Below are 20,490 nucleotides of genomic sequence, written 5' to 3'. Positions count from 1 at the left end.
ACAAAGTGACATCAGAGATCTAGCACAGTCTAACTGACTGGAATTGCTCACCGGCTTGACATTGATGACCAGAGTGATCCCATGCTCCAAGAGCATGTCCTGGGCAATTCGGGACACAGTCTTCTCAACAAGGACCAAATTAGGCCTGACATCAACTATTCGCTGCACGTAGTTCTTCAAGAACTCCCTTTCCTGCAGACAGGAACAAAGTATGCAGTTGCAGTTAACTACTGCAAACCCACCAGAAAAAAACAAACAAACAAACAAATAACACTTTAATGGTTAATACTACCTTCCCCTTCATTTACATACTGGCCTTTCCTATCAAACAGGGAAAATGGCTATCCAGAAAGCACCATCGGTTGCCTGTTGTGCACATTTTCACATCTCCCACAGCAGAACACCCAGTTTACCACTAATTTGCTATAAGCCCTAATTGCACATAATAATATAGTCCAATGACAGTGTGAAGTAAAGGACTTGCAACAGAATCCAAACATATATATATATATATGCACCTTAGATCCTCACACCTAAAAAAAGTTTCATGTTCAAACGACGCTAGAATCAGAGCATCATAAACCAAAGCAGTTTGCAGTATTGTGTTCTCCACCTTCTGATACATGCTAATGTTGAGTGCTGGCACTCAGAGATACTTACATTCAGGAAAAGGATGACAGTGGTCTATGCCTCTACTAGTCTGTACACACATCCTCAGTCCCTAAATCTGTATTTAGGGACAGTGCTCCTGGAGTCCCATCCCAAAGGCTATGCACTGCAAAATTGCTCTTCTACCCATGCCAATCTTTTGGCTTCATCTCACTACTCCCAAACAAACTTATATTACTCTACACAGAAAGAGAAATCAGGTTGTAGTACATCAGAACTAAAGGTCTACACTGCTAGAGGGAGGACACAGCTTCCCAAGCCAGGTATTCTCAGTTGTGTTATGGCAGCTCACATCAGTCAGGCGTTAAAAGTTCTGTGCAATATAAAGATACCACAAAAGCAGTTTGTCAGCTCCTCAGAATACAAGCTCAGCAGGGCACCAAATACCTTGTTATGGGTGTCCTGGCAAACACCTGAGGACCAATTTTCAGACAAGAATGGAGTGTGTTAAATAAAAGGTCTATATATCTCAGTGTTTGCACATTTGAGGCACGTCCCTGCTCACAGGGGCAGGGCACCTGTTCCAAAGTGACATTTTCTAGTTCATCACTTCATTAGGTTGGGTCTTGTTCCATTTTTTTTTCAAGCCTGACAAGAAATAACATGGGTGTGACCTAACCCTAACCTACACTAACTTTTCAAACACTTCTTCACACACCTAAATCTTATCTAGCTCTATCACTGTATAAGGAGGTTCAGAAGGTATCATTGAAAACAAGTCTTGTAAAATGCTGCATTGTGAGGATCAAGAGCTCACACACACATGCTTTCAGCACATATAATTTGAAGACAAAAACCCTCAGCATAAGACTACAAGTTTGTCCTGTATTTACTGCAGCTGTTAGCTAGCTTACACAAAGAAGAAAGTTTTCCATTTTCTATGCAACCTCACTGACTCTACTCCACCTTACACACTGAAAAAAAATGCACTGATCATGATTTTTTTTTGCTTTTTACCCAAAAACAAAAGTATATTCTCACCTGAAGTACTATAGGCTCTATACAGGTAAACTTTGTTTCTTCTCGATAGAGATACTCAATTGAGCACTTCAGCAGAAGAATTTTGGGATTTTTTAAGCAAGAGTTCATCTAAGAAAGACACAAAAATAGTTAAAAATACAAACACATGGAGAGGAGAGAAAGAAATACACAAGAGACAGACTTCCCATGATTGGTCCCTGCTGTCCCCACCCTGAGACACTTAAAAGTGTCTCAGCTATCCTCACCCTGCAGACCCAACTATACACTCTTCCTCTTTATGAAGTTGTTGTTACATCCAGTTGCTGGAATTTCACAGCCACTGTCCAGTAAGCAGGCAATGCTAGACGTTTTCAGTCGCTGCTAAGAATCCTGAAGGCTTGATACACTTGGATCCATCCAGTTCACTTCTATCTTGCCCTCTTGCCTCAAAGGTTCATTTTACTATGCTATTGTAAGTCAGAACTACAAATGCCTGGTAAAGAGTTCTGGTAGTCACTAGATGCCTTATGTGGTGGTAGGGATGGAAAGGATGTTTTCCTATACATGTATGAGGCAAGTTTCTCCCCTAGAATCTCTGGGCTAGGAAAAAAAAAACAGCTTGGAAAAGAAATGCTCTAAGAACAGTCTTGTTTGGGGTCTCAAACCAGAGAAAGCTCACAAACCACCTGAGTAATGAGAGAATCTTCACGACACAAAAAGCAAGTCTCAGCACACTTTGGAAAGTGCATGTTTCCACAGTGTGCATTACTGTAAGCACTTGATTAATCAAGCGGCATTACCTTTTTGTGTGCAACATTCTTAGTGCAAACAAATCCATTCACCACCATGGAGTCAAATTTCTTTCCACCAGGGATCTAACAAAACAAAGAACATTTTCAGAACTGTCATACACTCCCACATCTTCTAGTGCAATAAACCTAATACAGAAAGCATGTATTGTAAACGATGTGCAGTCTTCAGCTACACCCTCCGTTATCAGATGAAAGATCAGATACAATCATGCTGGACACACAACTCTTTTCCTTTAAAGCCTTAACAAACTAAGGACAACATGAAAACAAGTACTAAGTTCTAGGATTTTTACAATCCTCCCAAGAGATGTTTATTTGTTAAAGCAGGTATACTCCAGAGCAAGGTAAGGGAACCTAACTTTGATAGGCCATGAGGAGCATATACCTTTGTGCATGCCACTTCTATTAATAACAAATAAACTGTAAGGAAAGGGAGAAAAAAAACCAAAAGAGAGAGAAAACCAAACAAACCTCTACCTATTATTCGAACACATCAAACAGTTGACTGGTTTGCCTACAGTCCCAGGCAATCACAGGAGTAATAAACAACATGAAACAGGTTTCTGAATAATATGTTTCAGAGGACATTTGACATCGTAATACAAGTATATGAAAATAGCAGACAGCTATGAAGAACTTTCAGCTCTGAACAACTGCTCTTTGAACTGGAGTTTCAGGAGAAGCAGGAACAAGTGATGCTGCCTGAAGAGATGCCACAGAGCCACCATCAGAATTACAAGGTTCTCCTCATATCGTACAAAGCTTTCAAGCAAAATAGTCTTGCTGAGGTGAATTTGGCCAAAGAAAAATAAGCCTGAATCTTCAATCATCAGTCACACTAGCTCCTTCAGTGTTAGTTTCACATCAGACACTCAGAATACACTTTGCATGCCAGAACTCCAGTCTTACAGTTCAGCAATGTCAACACTGGGCCATCTGGCAGAACTGGATGCACCATTCCATAACAATTAAGTTTCCTCTTGAAGAAAGTCATTGTACTTGGCATGGGAGGAGTTGAATCCTCCATAATGGATAGTTATAGGGCAACAGACTGCTACACTGAGTTCTGCAAACTACTTATCCAGCATTTGGTACATCTCCAAATTCAAGCGCAAAACAAGCAGAAACCAAAAACTGAAGCAAGTCACTACAAAAGTGCTACTCTTTGCTACCTTCTGGAGCCTACAGCCTGAAAGAAGAGGTCAGCTCCAGGGCAATTAAAGCCCCTTTCATAGCATGCAAAGTTCCCTCTGTGCAGCTTTTTCTAGAACCTCACCTTATCCAAAGGCCATGCTGGCCAATTACAAACCACCGAATATGCTGGGGGCAGGGGAAGGGGACTATTCTCTTCAAACAAGGGGTGCTGCCAACAGCTGCACCCTTTTATTTACCTACATCCACTGCTTGAAACTTACTTTTTTGATGTGGACAAACTGGCGGATATCCATGTCATCATCTCTGTTCTTGACATCAGGTCGTACTGTTTGAACCACCTGGCAGACCACAGGTACAATGATATCCCTCCAGGACAGTGACAGGGACTCATTGTATAGCAGCTGCTGAAGCAGTGCCATCATGTGGTTGTGATTAGCAGACCTGCAAAAAAGGCAAAATAAAATGATTTCTCCTGAAGAAAAATACTGTGCAGTGCTTAGCTGAAGTCATATTTCAGAAGCAAATTTCTTAACGTTTACAATACAGGAAAGTCCTCTGAAGGAACAGCTGCCTAGAATGTTCTACAGTCAGCTCTGGTCCAGTACTTCAATATATAAAAATCACAAGGAAAAAGCCCCATTCAAAATAACTGTAAAAAAGCTGCTTTCTTAATGCAAATTAGTTCCTTGTATTGTCCATTGTAGATTAAGTCCCACTGAAAGCTGATGGAATAGAGGGGCTTCAGGAATTTTTACTCGAGATATGCAAATTCCTTTTTCTGCATGTTTCTTACAGCAGTCTTTCCATGGCTTGTTTCTCCCCATTCTCTTCTCTCAGCAGATCCAGATTGCTGTGGTGCCAGCCTAGGGGCGTGAAAAAGAGTTCTTTGGACTTCTCCTCCACCCTTCTGTTGAATAAGGACTCTGCAAGAGACAAACAAACCCTGTTAATAGAAGGTCACAGCTGAATGCCTGTGTCTTTCTAAAAGGCTATGTTGAAAAGGAAAGAATTTACTAAGACATAAGTCTAAGCCTCTTGAAACGCTAAATTTAAGGTAGATGTCATAGCAACATGATGCTGCAAATAGTATAAAAGTGGTAAGTGTACAGTGGAAAAGTGAGCTACCAAAATTCTTGTACTGCCAGTATACAGCAGACAGATTTCTCTTCTGGAACTGCACTGTTCTACTGAATTTTTAAGGATCTTCTGTCAAAAAAGTTGCACAAGCTTTTTGAAACATCTCAGCACATCTTCTCATCTCCATCCACCTAACAACCACATACACAGGTATATGATCCGCTACAATTCACAGTATGCAAATGAAGTCTCAGCAACAAATATCCACTGAATACAGCTTTTAAAATCCTAAATGTCAGCACAAACTACAGCAATTTCTGATTTTGGAAACAGAAAGTATGTTTCAATAGCATAAGACAGTCCTCAGTTTGAGGAGGTCTGCCACTTTCAATCACTATGTTGTGTAGTAACTCCTTGGAATTGTTCTCTGTTTTACATTACCAAAATTAGAGGTTATTTCAGCAGTTTTCTGTGCTTTGAAAGAGTTACTAGGTTATTTCCCACATAGGCATTATGATATTATAGAGGGAAGTTATAAACTTCCACATTCTTATAATACCTGACTATATTTTAAGTCTTTTACTCAAGTAGAGTATAAATTTTCATCAAGCAAGAATGTAAGCCTTCAGAGTTCAAGCTTCAAAATCCTCAGAGTATTAAGCAAAATCCTTAAACTATAGTAATCTAAGCAGGGCTATTGGGAAAAAAAAAAAAGACTCTTAAAAATTCTTAACTTATTCCAGATGCTCCATACACAAAATTAGCTGTGTAGAAGATTAACAGAAGTTACATTGATTTCCCCCTTTCTCCTGCAAAAGCTCAGTTAAAAACTAAGCATCAGTTTAATCAAAGACTTCATTTTTAGGCTGCACAGACTGAAATGGGATTTTCTCCTTACTTTCCCCTTACTTCCTCCTCTTACAAGCTCACAAAAATCAATAGCATTACCTGGGAGAAAAAAAAGCCCACAGGTGCATCTGGCCATGATACTGGAAGGCACAAGGGTTTTAAAACTCACGACTGCACGTAATGGCCTTTCATTTCAGAAGTAATAGTGGTGATGACAGGAAACCCAGAAAGATTTAAGAGATGAAGCTTTAAGCTACTCTGTAGAAGCAGTGCAATTAATCATATCACATCTTCATTTGCTTGCACAGAAAATTAAAAATTGGTTATATAAGTTTCTTGGTAGAGAAATTTTGAACAGACTTGCCACTTACACTTACTTCTAAAAAAAGTAACAGCTTTTCTTTGAGTCCTTTAAAATGAAGAAATCAGAGAAGCAAAAGAAATGTAAACTTTAAAGTGCATTCAAAAAGTCAGAATACAATTTATACATGAGTTTTGCCAGAGATAAGTTCAGATTTACTGTCAAGTAAATATTTTGTAAGGGTCAATGCACTATTAAAGGAGTATTAAAGAGTTTCCATCATTATATTAAAAAAAATGCACAATTGCAAGATTTGAAATTTTTCCTTACCTTTTATAAAAGCATCACTTATAGAGAACATCTGCTGCCCTCCGTTTTCAGGATTCAAGTACTCTGAAAGAAGAGAGAAGGAGGAGATAGGCGGAGACAAAGAAAAAAAAAGAGACAGGTTACACTGGTGTGTCCATATAATTGCAATGTACACGCCCACACCAGAAGCAGCAGCATTACTCATCTCAGTCTTTAGTCACCAACTTAGCAACAGCTTGATGAGTGGTTAAGACAAGAATTTCCTCTCATTCTTGTTTTATCAAAAAGTTCTAAAATGGCAAGAAAATAGTACTTATTAATATGAAGAAACAAAACAAAGTAGACACGAGCAAAGGCTGAACTAGGAGTTGAGTCCACTTTTCCCTGACCGCCCTTTTCTAGACCTGAACACAAATGTGTTAAAATGCAAGCAGGCACCATGGGAACAGCCTCCTCACTCTGGTCTAAAAATACAGAAACCATTTTGGTCTCCCACTCCACTGAACCATCTCAGAGTGAAGGAGAGACCAGACACAAGATTTATCTCACACAGTAAAGGAAACAAAAGACAGGCTGCCTTTCAAGAGCTAAAAGTCTAAGCTCTAGAACAGTTCAAAGTGTTTTGAGGAATCTGTGCTGACAGAGGTGGACTCCCAGCAACAAAGCAGAGCAAGAGATGTATCACTTTATGTATGTGAAGGATGTATGTACAGGATGAAGCTCCATCTATTAATCTTGTTTAGCTTGCTAGATCTTGATTTTTCATGACAACTGGCTACAAAACACTTGTTTTCTCCAGAGGCTGTTAGCTTGCTGTGCCTTTAGTTGGTTCCTTAGTTATACAAAAAGGGATTCTACAATGGGGGAAAAAGAGCAGTAGCCCAATTGTTTGTATAACATGATCACCTGGAGTTCAAAGTTAACCCTTTATCACCTTTCCTGACAATGGTCCAGACCTACTGCCACAAACAGAATGCAAAGCTAGGCTGATTTCAGCCACCAACAGAAAGCAACATAAAGCTGACAGGACATAAGCAATCACAAGGCTCTGAGGAGCAGCACTCAGGAAGCCCCTTACATGCCATCATTTTAAAAGTCTGAGCTCACTTACAAATAGATACTTGATAGAGGATCAATGCACCAAAGAGAAGTTACAAGCCTCTCTTGCAGCTTGCTGGTTATTTGCAGATTCCTTTAATCTCCTGCTTAGTTTAGGAGTTCAGTACTACAATAAACTATTTAACAAAAGCTTGCTCACCCTCAGCATTTATTCACCCACAGCCCCACTTGACTACCTAGAGAAAGTCATGTCACGCTCTACCTACACAAGAGCATGTATAATAGTACCTCCATCCCTCTCCTCCTGCAACAGCCTCAGGGCAGCAGCTCTTACTGTAAACACACTCCAATTAGGCCTGGCACACATCCCTGGCTGGCATAGCCAAAGCAGGAGTTATCCCCAGCTGAAAACTAACCTTAGTTATGCTCTGGACAAAAAGAGAGGTTGCACCTCCAAACTAGGAACCCTTCTAGATTTCTAATAATTTAGATTCTAGATTACTAGGTGATCTTTAAGGTCCCATCCAACTCAAGCCATTCTACTACTCTCTCCAATACAGCTTCAGCTCCTACAGCTACTTCTGACTGGGCCCCAGGGAAGTTCTGACAAGGTGAGATACCACACCTCGTCTTAGACTGGACCAGATAACAACACTTGTAGGTGTGAGTCTGAGATGGTTAGAGGAGCTAACATGCACATTGCTTACCTCACATCATCCCTACTTGCATCATGCTTCATAAAATGGGAAAGGGGGATGGCAGATGTTCCTGTAGCAAATTTTGTAGCCTGAAAACTGAAAAACTGAGGCACATTCTCAAAAAAAAGAACTAAAAGGGCTCCTGACAACAGCATACTAAGACTTGGCAAGCAGTGGTGATAAGGAACTGTATATGGTTACTCAAGTCTTCTTGTCTTTCCCCCTCCTAAGTAGATGCAGGAATCAAAAACAAACTCAAAAAATACCAGGGTCAAGGATATCTGGCTGCAAAGACATTTAGAACATGAAGTTTCTCATATCAACTGTATCTCTCTAAAAACAGTAACTAAACCCCACATTTAAAATTTCTCACTTAATCTCTTACCCCAATTTAAATGCAGAAAACAATCTTACTTTGTTTTCCAGTCTGATACATACTATAAAGTACTTTTGTCTTTAGGCAGATGATACTATAAATGAGTCACTATACTCAGCTAACTTGGAGTCACTCAAATTTCATGGAAACACACCAGACATTAGTCAGCCTATAACATCACAGTAAGTTCTGCCATTAGACTATATACAAACCACTGTGTTTTAAAACACAGCTGGTGGATACATCACCCGCCCTTGCTTCAAAGCAGCTGACCTCTGTGACTGTTGGACATTGCATATCCCTTAATCATTCGAAGAAACCCACTAACCTCTTAGATCAAAGCTGACCTGCACTTGTAGCACTTGATGTTTTCTATTGTCCATCCTCAACCCAATGACTGTAATTTACACAGTTGTGAGGAAATTATGAGTCTCAAAATGACGGTGTGATCTTGAGTTTCACTTCATTATTTCAAAGAAAATCAAGTCACTGTCATCCAGTCTAAGGACAAGAGATAATGCCAACACAATCAAGATAAATATATGTGTCCATAACAGTCATAGGGAAGTTACTGGCCCTGACAGCAGCAAACACACCATGTCACTGAGTAACTACAGCACTCTGTTCTTAAAATAACCACGGGCCATTTACACAGATGCTTAACTATCCAGTTTTGGCTGTCTAATCATTGTGATACTCTACTATCCTAGATGGCATCTTCTGTTGAATATAGCCAGGATAATCAGAAAAACAAGGTGAAAGTCTTAATATTAATTTTATTATATAAAGTCTTTCACTTTAGTAGTTCCAGAACAAAGTTTTAGAAGCCATGTATTTCACTACTCTAGGCACTACAGCATGCACTGTAAGGTTTTGTCCCACTTAAGTACCTACAAAGTTTCAGTCTGCCTATTGCCAGGAAGTGTTTCTGGCTGTTCAGTATATTGCCATTCATTTCAACTTGTCGCTCCCTGGTTAAGTCTTTTCTCTAGAGATTACCATGACAGGAATTATTACCAAAAAAAAAAAAAAAAAAAGTACACTAAGTCCTCTGTATTTGCAGAGGATATAGATTTTTCAAAGAATTGCAGGATAATAGCTACCTCTCCACGGTGCATTTCCATGACAACTCCACCTATCCCAGTTCTGGGAATATTACTGATATTCCCCTCCAGGGAAATCCATTCTCTCGGAAGCAATTGTTACCAGTTTCCTACTAACAAATTACACTCCTACAGAAAAACCTGTTTAAGAGACAACATGCTTCAGGAACAGATAACAAACACTAGCAGAGATTGGCCAAATCTAGCAGAGTGCTGCCAACACACATAATTCAAAAGCAGAAGTCTTTCTACTTTTAGTTGCCTCAGCACTTGCCTTTTCTGCTGATCTTCTCTGAGCTCTCCATCATCAAAATCTTTCTCACAAGAGCTTCAGTTCTGGCTATGAGCAGATTGATTTGGTCAACAGTTTCCGAGAGGAAAAAACTCTCTTACATTTCCCCTTCATCATGTACTGCTTTTTGTATATGGAGATAAAGACTGAAATACGTCTAAAACCAGGATTAACATCCCTACAAGTCCTCTAACACTTGCCAGAGCCAAACTGACTACTGCCTACTTTACTGCCATCACACACTGATAAAGATAAACCTGCTACACCTGTAAATTCATGGGATACTGCAGCACATCTGGGCCTGTTTCAAGCTCTCTTAATTCAGCATCCCTCCTTCCTAAAAGGAATTAATTGATATATTAACCCTCTCTACAGTTTCCCTCCCTGTAGATGCATTAGCTTTTCATTTGATTAGGGTATGAGCTGGAAACAGGTTGAAAGGAACCAATAACAAGCTGCCATCAGTAGTGCTGACAATCCATCCCCGCTGAGTCATCTGACATCAACTCAAACTTCTGAACCTGTTCTGCTTCTCTCTTTGGGGGGAGAAAAGAAGCAGTTAGATTTTCTTCCTTCTAGACACATTTTTAGCAAATAACATAAGGTGACTACAATAGGCACCAATAAATGCCCCCTCCAACTTGCCTCATTCTGTCCCCCATGTCTAACATACTTTGAAAGTAAGCTGTGACCACTTCTCCTCCCTCACTCTCTTCAGTGACCAATTCAGTTTCAGAATATGTAATCTGTATGCAAGCAAAAGGCAGGTCTTCCATTCCAATCCAGAACAACACAAAAGACCTGTTAAGACTTTATAGAAGAATGAATTAATTAGGAGTACAAATTATTTAACGATGGCTCATCTTTTAAAGTTGGAAATACTGAAGGGGTAGGGTGAGACAATTATTAAAAATAAGAAGCTCCTTAGAAGCAGCCAAAGACCAAAGTCTACAAAGCTGATGTAACCTTAGGTAAGGAAGCAGCACAAAGACATCAATTGCTACCCAGCATGTAAAGCAACGAGAATATACTAGACCCAAGCCAGTGGCAAGCCCTGGTTTCAGACAGCCCTTATCCTACTTAAAGAATGCAATTATCAACAGGCACATTATTTCTTCATTAAGGATTTTGCTTACAGAGTCTTTCAATTTAGCACTTATTTAGGGGAAGAGCCTTTGAAAAGAAGTCTTCAAAGCCAAGTATTTGATTTCTTCCTACTTCATTTAAGTGGATGATCTCTTTTAAACAAATATTACGTATACGGATTAAGTTAGGTCTTACTGCTCATCAGTAAGACGATTCTGTAAAATGTAAGCTTATTAAGGTACAATTATAAGTCAGCACAGAACTCTTCCAAGTTAATTTTGTTCTTTTGTTGTTTGGAGTTTTATTCTTTGCTTGCTTTTTTCAGTTCCATCTCAAATTGTAGAGACACCTATCAAACTGTTTTATGTGTAGATTATTCTTCCTCCCCAGTTAGCCAGAACGTATATATGATCTGCCCTATTACATATGGGCAAGAGACTTTATTTCAACTGCAAAGAGAAAGTCACAGGGAAGTTACACACTCTGCAGAGAAGGTGTTTCAACAGGTCTGCTGAGCATCCTCAGAGGTGAACATATCAGAACTGCAAGCAAGTGCCAGTTAAATATCATATTTTCCCCTCTGTAAGACAGCTACGTAAGTAGTGTCCAAATAGGTCAGTAATACTGGGGCCCAGCTCTCCATCATGTGCAACTCCAGCTGGTGACTACCTCGTACCTTTTTGGTCGGCAGGGTGAGGGGGCACATGTGGGTACTTGGAGTGCTTCTTGATATGGAAGTTCACGTTGTCCAGCTCCACGTTCAGGCTGATGGAGGCGGCCGAATCACTGTCCATTGTGGACTGGAAGCTGCTGACTGAAGTGCGCTTGCTAGGGCTGGCGGAGTCTTTTAGTGTTGGGTAAGGGGGAAGATACAGGGAGGAGAAGGGTTCAAATGGGTGTTATGACGGTACCGGAGAGGAGAGAAATTGTCTTTATTACATAAAGACCAGTGTGCAGTACTACAGGAATACAGTATTTTCATCGTTCTAATCTTATCTTCATGTGGGCATGCTGGCATTTTGGACATTCTTTATTGTACTACTGTAGGGCCCAAATCAAGCAGTCTGCCTGAGAAACAGAAGGCAGCAATTTACGTGCTTCTCCTTCATTAGAAGTATGAAGCTTTACCAGTTCCACTAAATACAAAATACTGTATCCATTGTAAGAATCAGGAAGACTAGCCAGGTTGTAGTTTGCATAGATCCTTACAGCCCCATGCGCACACACAGAAACACAAACACAGAAAGCAAGACAGTTAAACTACTAAGTCCTGAGGGACTGGGGACAACAGGGGAAAAGGCAGAGGGAGAACAAGATTCAGGTGAAACTCACTGGCTAAGTTATCTTCTCCTTCATCGGCAATCTGCTCTGTGTCACTGTCATCAAACTTGATGTCTTTGAACCAGGATGGCTCCGAGTGCCCCTCTACAGAGTTCACAGAGTCACTGTCTGGAGACGGGGTTTCCGAGAACTCCGTGCTCTAGAATGCAAGGAAGAGAAAAAAGCTGTTAAAGTGTAGCTCTGCTGAAATATTAAGCAGCCTGCTACAAATGCAGGTCAGACATTTTAAAAATCTCAGACAATTTAAAAATCTCAGTGGGCTGAGCCAAGGTAGTCATACAGTCATCCCCCTTGGTATGAAGTAGGAACTCTTTGTGACAGGAAACAAGTATTTCTTTACACTTCCCACGAAACTACTTTCTGCCTAGTACCTGCTTCTACACAAGTTGTGACTAAAAGTGGCGCTGAAGAACAAGTTCATTCTACTGCACATATTCTGTCACTACTAAGCAGTTTTGAATGCTTGCTCTCCCTAGCCAAGGTGGGTGACAGCACACACTTTGCCCAGAAACCAACACATGAAGCTTTTCGGGGAGCCAAATTCTAAGTTACTGGAACAATTCTTTGACTGACCAAAGTAGTCCCAAGAGTTTCAATCACAAGTCAGGCTCTAACTGGGGCTACTGTGTCAAAGCCAAGCCTGGTCAGAGTGCCAGAGAACCTGGGAGTATCTAATTAATTTCCATCAGCCTTCCTGATGCCTCCTTGCACCTCAAGAGGAAGTCCTCACTATCATTCCTTTGGCTACAGTGAGTACAGCAACAACTTAGTCAACAACACCTTTTCTCCTAACTCTTGTCCAGAAGAAATTAAATCAGACAGTGCTTTCAGCTGACAAGAACTGGCTTTAAACATATAATAACATTAGCCCCTTACAAATAGTTCCAAACAGGGATCCATAAACACTTGCTAGTTAGGGGCAAGCTTTTACAAGCAAACTGAGACACTGCAGTTGACTAGCTGGGATGCCAGATGAAGGCCAGAGCAAACCCAATGGAAGACCATATAACTGCATCCAAGAGCTGAGACATTCTTCATTGCAAGCAGCTGCAGAACATGAAAGAATCTCAACTGAATGCTTTCAGAGATATCTTGTTCAAGCTAAAAAGCCCACTACAATCATTCAGGCCAGTGACTGTTCTTACTCCCCGGCAAGTTTGGTTGCAATGAAACACAGTAGGATAGCATCCCTGGTCACTAGTTCCCTGCCTCCTCCTCAGGTAACTGGTCCTATTTGGGAGGCACGAACAAGCACCCCATCCCAAACTTGCACCACGTGGCTAAGATACTGAATTCCTTATTACTGCCACCACTGGAGTTCAGAGGAAGGTTACCAATATATTATGTAAGAAGATCCAAAGATTCCAGATTCTGCACATGACAGCACAACTGCCACAAGCACAAACTGTACCATCTCAAGGCCTCTGTGCAAGATGTCCACCATGAGAGGCACTGGCCTAGACTGAAGGCCCTTTCCTCCACTTTAGGCAGCACTACATGTAACAAGTCATCCTCCACAGAGGACAACCCCAAAGCTTTCTGGGCAAATGAAACTTCCTCAGGCTTTAACCCACTAAGGAAAAAGGCCTGAACCTTTTCCGTACAGGACAGCTGATTTAGAAAACATACCACAGCTTCTGAGAACAGGATTGGAAAAGATTCTAGTCAGCAGTCAAATCCAGCAAGAAGCACAGCTTTCAGCTTTCCTACTCCTTTTACCTGTAACGGTCTGTAGAGAGCATATTCATCTCTGAAGAGCTGATCATGATGACTGACACATTCAAGCCAGCGGCCATCAACCAATGCCTGTCCTATTGCAATGGCTTGGACTCTGGAAGTATAAGAATAGAAATGGTTTTCTAAGTCTAGTTCTAAACACACATGGTTTATGGTACAAGCACACTACAGAAGGAAAGAGTCATTTGCTACCCATTATTTGACTCTTCAGCATTCCATTGCCATGCTTAAACAGACACTATTTAAAATATTATGGGTGAGACAGCACAGTGTACTAGTTCAAGCATGGAGCTAGATAAAGAGACTGACAGTACTCTGAACTCAGCTGAGGTGTCCAACAGATGATTAAGACACATTGTTTGTGATCCTCCAGTACTGTTAATCTGAGTTATGTATACTGAACATCTCTGAGGGAGAACTGTTGCTCAACACTTCAGAACCATCTCACTTTTATGCTGTTCTCACATAGTTAAATACACCAGATTCTTTATATTCACTTATATGGTTAAGAGCCTGCCAGTTCCACCAAAAATTTAGCTATCAAACACTATTAGTGATCTCTGATCCCAAGGGTAGACTTGCTCTTTGGAGTATCAGTGAACATTTTGGACAATCTTTATAACACGCACACTGTTCTCCAAGTGAGTGATACTTGTCCCATAAGCTTTCTCCCATACTGGTTTCCAAACAAGACAACCCCTGTCCCCTGTAGTTTTGGGCCATATGGAGTCAGAATGCTGCCCACTCCAGTAGGCAGTAAAGGAGAGATTTGAATTTTCTTTCTCATCTCCCTGCAAAGGAGTCTGTCTCTGCAGTCTAAGGTACTACCCTACAGCAGCTCAAACTCACAACCTCCTCTCACAGACAGAATACACCTGCTGTACTAAAGCATCAAGTTTACCTTGTGCTTATGTGCCCATTTCTGATGAGCCAGTTGACCAGCTCTTTTCCCACAATGCAGTTGGGATGTGTCCGCAACCAGTAGCGATGGTCTTGAAACTCCATCCCACTGTTATGATGGCAGATTTTCTTCCACAGATCTTTCAGCTGGACTGAGTCCTGGAAAGGGAGATGTGCAAGTTACTTACCAGTCTAATCTGAGCACTGGTTTCAAAGGCATCAACCTGGGCCTTCAGATCAGCTTCTAGATCAAAAGCCCTCAGACTTATTTTTGGGTCTGTTAAACATGAGCACTGACTTTAGTGACTGAGCTGTCTCTCTGCATCTGGCCCCTTTTGCCTTCCCATATGTGCCCTGGTTTGGCACAGCACAGTCTGTTGTCGCAGAGGGAAAAATCGGGATCTAGGATTATTTTGAGAAAGCAGCACAGCACCTCAAGGGGTGGAGAAGAGACACTGCAGCTCACTTTCTCAAATGCCTCATTTGTTCTATTTTTGTGTAACAGAAAAAAAAGTTTTAATTAAATTTTAACTGGTTGAAGCTTGACAGTTAACTGCCAGACCCACATTATTGCACTTCCCCAAGGGTGCCCTGAGATTCAAGTTTTGCTCCACTTTTGTAACTGGACTGGCTTTCTCCTCTTGGTTCCAGCAGTAGGTGTCATGGGTGTTATCCTAAAACCAATGTCAGTAGCTTCCCTTCTGTACCAGGTACAGAGTCAAATGGATCAGCAACAGAACACATGATAGGATCACATGATTTGATGCAACTGGAGATTCCACAGTTCAGCTGCCTTGTACTTGAGAATACAGTAAACTGGACAACCTGGCAGAACACAGCAAGTCCTTTTAACTCAAGGATTTTGACCTCTAGATCACAGAAGTATGTGCTTACACCAGTGTATCTACAACTTCCCCCACCTTTATTTTATGAACAAAGGTCATTAGTCTTCTGAAGGGACTAGGTTAAGCTTTAAATTAACTGCTGATATAGAGTCAACTCCACATGCTAAAGGCATTAAACAAACAGAGGGAATGCATAGAAAATCCTACATTTACTGACACTGTGTCTTCTGCTCTTACATAAACAGAAGTGATACTACCAGTCCTCTTCTTCCCCAAGGGAGAAAATGGACCAAAAATAAACAAAGTGAAGCTAAAGTGCACTGGGACTTGAAAGTCTTCATTCAAGTTGCATTCACAGCAGTTTAAATTTCCTTGTTTCTGCATTAACATATATGCATGAAGCAGAGTGGTATAAAGATGTGCCTTAAACATGTTCCTCCCTCTTGTGGTTATCCACTTACAGAGCAACCTGGAAAGGAGTTTTGCAATAAATATAAGTTAGTGTTTCTGCACCCTCAGGAATACTTGTATGCATTCTGCTGACAGCAGGAAGAACCTAACAACACAACTAGCCTTCCTGATTTTAAACAGGCAACGGGGAACAATCTTTAATTTTTAATATGTGAAAAACACTGCCTTCCCTTCTCTGCAACTTCTTTGCCTCCTTTGCTGAAAACACTTCCCTTCCCTCAAAGAAAAGAAACACTATTTTTTACTGAAACTTGTACAGTAACTGCAACCTACAACACTGCCTCTGTGGGGAAGGAATAACAGGATTACACAGAATACTATCGCACATTGATTTTTCTTTGAAAAAGTACGTCATTACAACCTCCTACAAAATGTTTTACTTATTCTGAAAACAAAGGGAGGGGCCAAGTTATGTTTTGGCCCAATAAGCTGTAACAGCTTTAATTCATTCATCACAGTGCAACTATTTCAAAGCAGCCGTTTGAAGTTTCTGATTACATGACCCATGAAAGCAATAATCTCAGATCATTGCATTACAGCTGCAACCATGACAGGTTCCTCAAGGAGCCTACACCAACTCCACACTGCGTAACACACTTATCAAGACTAAAGCTGTGAAGATCTTCATGCAAACACCACATGAAACTATGATTTGTTTTAGGAAGACAGTCACGTCCAAAGCAACATCAATATGCTCTATCCCTGCTCCACCTGAAGAAGAGGTTCAGGTAAGAGTGCTTAGAGAAGAGGCCTTAAAGGCAGCAAAACACTCCTACTGCATGACACAAGGAAGGCAAACTTCATTCCCTTCACAAAGCAAGGCAAACAGAAGACTGAAAGATACCAGAAGGATTTTCCGCTCATCCTCGCTGGTCTCTGCCTTCATATGAGTGCGACTGGCCTGGGGGCTGACCGACGTCTCGTAGGCAGGCACCATGGGTGAGCCCGACCGATCCAGTGACAGGTTAGTGATGCTGGCTGACCTGTAGTGGAAGAGAGAATTGAAGTGTGTTATTGTGTGGGGCTTCACCAGAGCAGGCCTTCAGCTTATAGCATGCTAAAAACAAACTCAAGTCTGTGACATCATTTACCCTGGTCAGTAGAGACTCACTGTTTAATGCTTTCTTCCTTGTCAAAGCAGAAGAAAGGATCCCTAGGAAGCAAGTGTATTGCTTTGGAACTTCTAAGTTAAACATAAACTTCTGTAAAGTTCTTTGTATGAAGCAGTTAGAACTAAGTTTAGACACACCAATTCATATATGTCTGCATTTGAATAGACTGGGGAAGGAATGGAATGCTGCATAATTAGAAGCTCCAGCAGTCTGGAGGCAAGACAGATGTCAGCATGGGCAGCCAACACCAGGATCTCTGTAACAGAGCACTGAGATTTTCCCCTCTCCTTGCCCCTTTTAAAATTCCTTGTCCTCAGCTCTCAAACATATGGCTAAAATCTTGCAGAGTCTGAAAGTTTGAGTATTTGTTCCCCAGAGGGGCTAAACCACCTTCTGAAGCTGGAGGTCACTGGCAACCTTCCTTGCACTGCAATACGGTACACCCTTATCTCAGCCCAGCTGTCAGGAAATCTTGGCTATGCACTCCAGTACAAACAAACACACCATTTTGCAATAATCATTGCGAAGTTATAAATGCAAATACAAGTTCCAGATACCCTCTGCTCCATTAACACACAACTAGACTGAGATTGGAAAACCAGAGTGCAACTCCTCATCACACAGCAGCAAAAAGCACGCAGTGTAGGCTTTTAGCGCTAACACCACTCTAAGGAGTGAGGATGGAAAACACTTCTGCAGAGAGCAACAGGGAAGGCCAATGCTGAACTAACTCACGAGGCTTGCAGCAATCCCAGTGATGAGAGCTGTTGTCAGCCTCTAGTCTTCGGAATGAAACTCAGATAATTTCATGGAACTTGCTATTCCCAAGAATTCTCAATGGATGACGTGGCTGACCCCAGACATGAAATAGTAATGCCACCCTATTTCAGCTTTTGTACTTCAAGGAACTAGCACTGAAGGTACAATAGTCTAAAATCACTGTTTTTTTCTCCTCCGTTGTTTGAGGATAAAGGGGTTTAGTTAGGTCTTTTTAAGTCATACACAGAATCAAAGGAAACTATGTTGGCCCTACATCCATATACATCTAGGGGTGATAAGGAAAAGTTTTGTGTCATCGTCAGGCATTCATGGAAGGCTAAAATTCTGTACTGTTCAAATGATCTCTAAGTTAGAACTGGCAGAGTTATCTAGCTTAACAGAAAGTAATCCTATGTGGAAAATGAGACTGACATGGAAGTCCATCGTTAAGCACTCCTCCCAGTTGTTTTGCAAGAGCTTGTTTAACTGTGCCACCTACCTGTAAAAGCAGCAGGGATTTTTTATTTGGGCATTAAGCAAGAGTTAGAACAGCTAGATTTCATATTTGTGTCTTTATCATCAACAATTATATAAAGTCCATGTATCTTTTTTTAAAACAGAAGGTGAGATTTTGCAATGAAAATGCCTACCCTTTAGAAGGACCTGCAAAGGGACAGTTTGAATCCCTCTGCTTGCAACCTGCATCTTTTTTGCTTCACCTCATCTAGAAAGAGGCACAATCAAGCTTTTCTCAAAGAAATGCCAATAGCTTTTTTTCCACACAGAATTTTGACAGATACCTCACTGTTACATGTGTCCAGCCAGGTGAGTACTATGGTGAGGCCACGAATAGCCAGAAAGTTAAAATGTAACTCGACTGAGCAATTTTGGCTTGCCATCTCAAGCTCAGAACCCTCCTACTATTGCATATGGGAACAAACCGCAAAGGTCTTTTAAAATAGACAACATCAATAAAGAGGAAGCAGAAGACCATCCTCAAGGTTTCAGACATTTCATGACGTCACTGCAGATATTCAGCATTGACCTTTTAACTCTGGTCTATTAACTTTTAAGTCTTGCACGTTTGCCCAGGATTGATTTTTGATACTAGCTTATTCACCAGTATTTTACTCCCCCAGGCGAGCTCTCTGGGTCTCAGCTGTACAGTCAGTGTGCATGCATCTCCTCCTAACCATTCTCATCACACAGAAGATAAAAGCTCCAAGCTTTGATCCTTTTGTGCATTTTTCCAAAAGGCACAGCCGGCATCCTTCTCAGCTGAGTTCCCTAGTCTTTGCTGGTCCTGCCAGATCCCTCCAAATTGCTAAACATTCTGCATTCCTGTAACACCAATGCAAAGAAATCTCTGAACATCTCCCGATTTCAATTTTGAAATCTGGATTATCTTTGCTCTGTAAGGCATCCTTGCCTTACCTTTATTTCCTCACTTTAACCATAAGACAAGTACATAACCAGTACCATAGCAGAAGCACTGTGAAGTGGGAGCTTGTTCTTCTAATACCAGCCTATTTAGCAGGATTAAGCTCAAGCACTCACAACTTATACTAAAGCTCTCATGAACAATTTAAAGTTCATTCCAGCACTCTTGCATAAAGATCTATGAAGGGATTTGAGCCCAAGGAAGCCTGGTAACTTAAATAAGATTATCCTTAATGGAAGAGCAAATGAGGACGCACACAATACAAACAAATAAAAAATACCTACACCTCTGCTCTTCCGTGACCTCAGTCTTTGCCTGCCTTTACCAAGTACTCATTACTCCCCTTTCTTCAGCTTTCTCAGAATTGCACCTTTCTTAGCCACTTCTTTCCCTTTGTCCTCTTCATCACCACTTCTGTTTGACCAACTCAGCAGCAAATGACAGATTCTTCAAAAGCAGGACATTTATTAATATGAATATGTACACAAATAGTCTTTCCTCACCACTACATATGGGTAGTGGCATGTCCCATTTTAGACATGTAACAGCATACTCAGTAAAAACAAGCCCAAAACTACAGGCCTTACAGTGAAGAATGTGCTAGGAGTTCATCCAGAACAGAAATTATTAATATACCTGTTTCTAGCTGGTGACTTCCCTGCATCCTCCTGGACAGAGCCAAGGCGTGCAGATAACGTGGTAGTTGCAGAGTCTGGGTGAATCAAACTGCATGAAAAGGAGCATGATAGAGATGTTTGAGAGATTTGTGACATACAGAAGCGTCAGAACAACTGTAATTAAAGTACAATTAATTGTCATTACCTCTCACTCACACCCACGCCTGTTAAATCAATAAGGCAATAGGGAAATCTTTCCCATCTGTAGGCCAAGGATATCTGGAAGACAGTGCTCATGTCTTCTCCCTTCAAATTCAAGTCTTAGACAGTATAGCCCCTTCCCACTTCCTGTATTATCCTGCCTTCTTACTTGCTTCTCCTATATCCCTTTCTTACAAATCTCCTTCCTTATAGGCTGCTATTCATGCTTTGGAGGTAGAGACATTGCCCCCCCTCCGCAGCACATCACCTTTGCAATCCAAGCAATGCTATCTACGGCTACCGATAGACAGCCTTTACCA

The 20,490-nt window shown here is 41.1% G+C and overlaps 1 protein-coding gene across 4 annotated transcripts in view; it reads right to left on the bottom strand.

The window, feature by feature from the left end:
• The window catches only part of PIKFYVE (phosphoinositide kinase, FYVE-type zinc finger containing), a 64,269-nt gene that overhangs the window by 27,452 nt on the left and 16,327 nt on the right, over positions 1–20,490 (bottom strand). For 3 of the 4 annotated variants that reach the window (XM_050339519.1, XM_050339517.1, XM_050339521.1), the window contains 12 exons: positions 19,989–20,078; positions 16,885–17,023; positions 14,726–14,883; positions 13,807–13,918; positions 12,079–12,226; positions 11,423–11,590; positions 6,154–6,216; positions 4,390–4,519; positions 3,857–4,037; positions 2,430–2,504; positions 1,651–1,758; positions 52–192 (listed from right to left, as the gene is read on the bottom strand). In XM_050339519.1, coding sequence (XP_050195476.1) covers positions 52–192; positions 1,651–1,758; positions 2,430–2,504; positions 3,857–4,037; positions 4,390–4,519; positions 6,154–6,216; positions 11,423–11,590; positions 12,079–12,226; positions 13,807–13,918; positions 14,726–14,883; positions 16,885–17,023; positions 19,989–20,078 — 1,513 coding nt within the window. The remainder of the gene's footprint in view (positions 1–51; positions 193–1,650; positions 1,759–2,429; positions 2,505–3,856; positions 4,038–4,389; positions 4,520–6,153; positions 6,217–11,422; positions 11,591–12,078; positions 12,227–13,806; positions 13,919–14,725; positions 14,884–16,884; positions 17,024–19,988; positions 20,079–20,490) is intronic. The other variant, XM_050339520.1, reaches the window with a different exon arrangement.

The sequence above is a fragment of the Myiozetetes cayanensis genome, unplaced genomic scaffold, assembly GCF_022539395.1.
Source record: "Myiozetetes cayanensis isolate MyiCay16 unplaced genomic scaffold, myiCay2020 scf9, whole genome shotgun sequence".
Taxonomy (NCBI): domain Eukaryota; kingdom Metazoa; phylum Chordata; class Aves; order Passeriformes; family Tyrannidae; genus Myiozetetes; species Myiozetetes cayanensis.
Note: the sequence above shows the minus strand (reverse complement) of the source record. Positions and strands in the feature narration are given on the sequence as shown.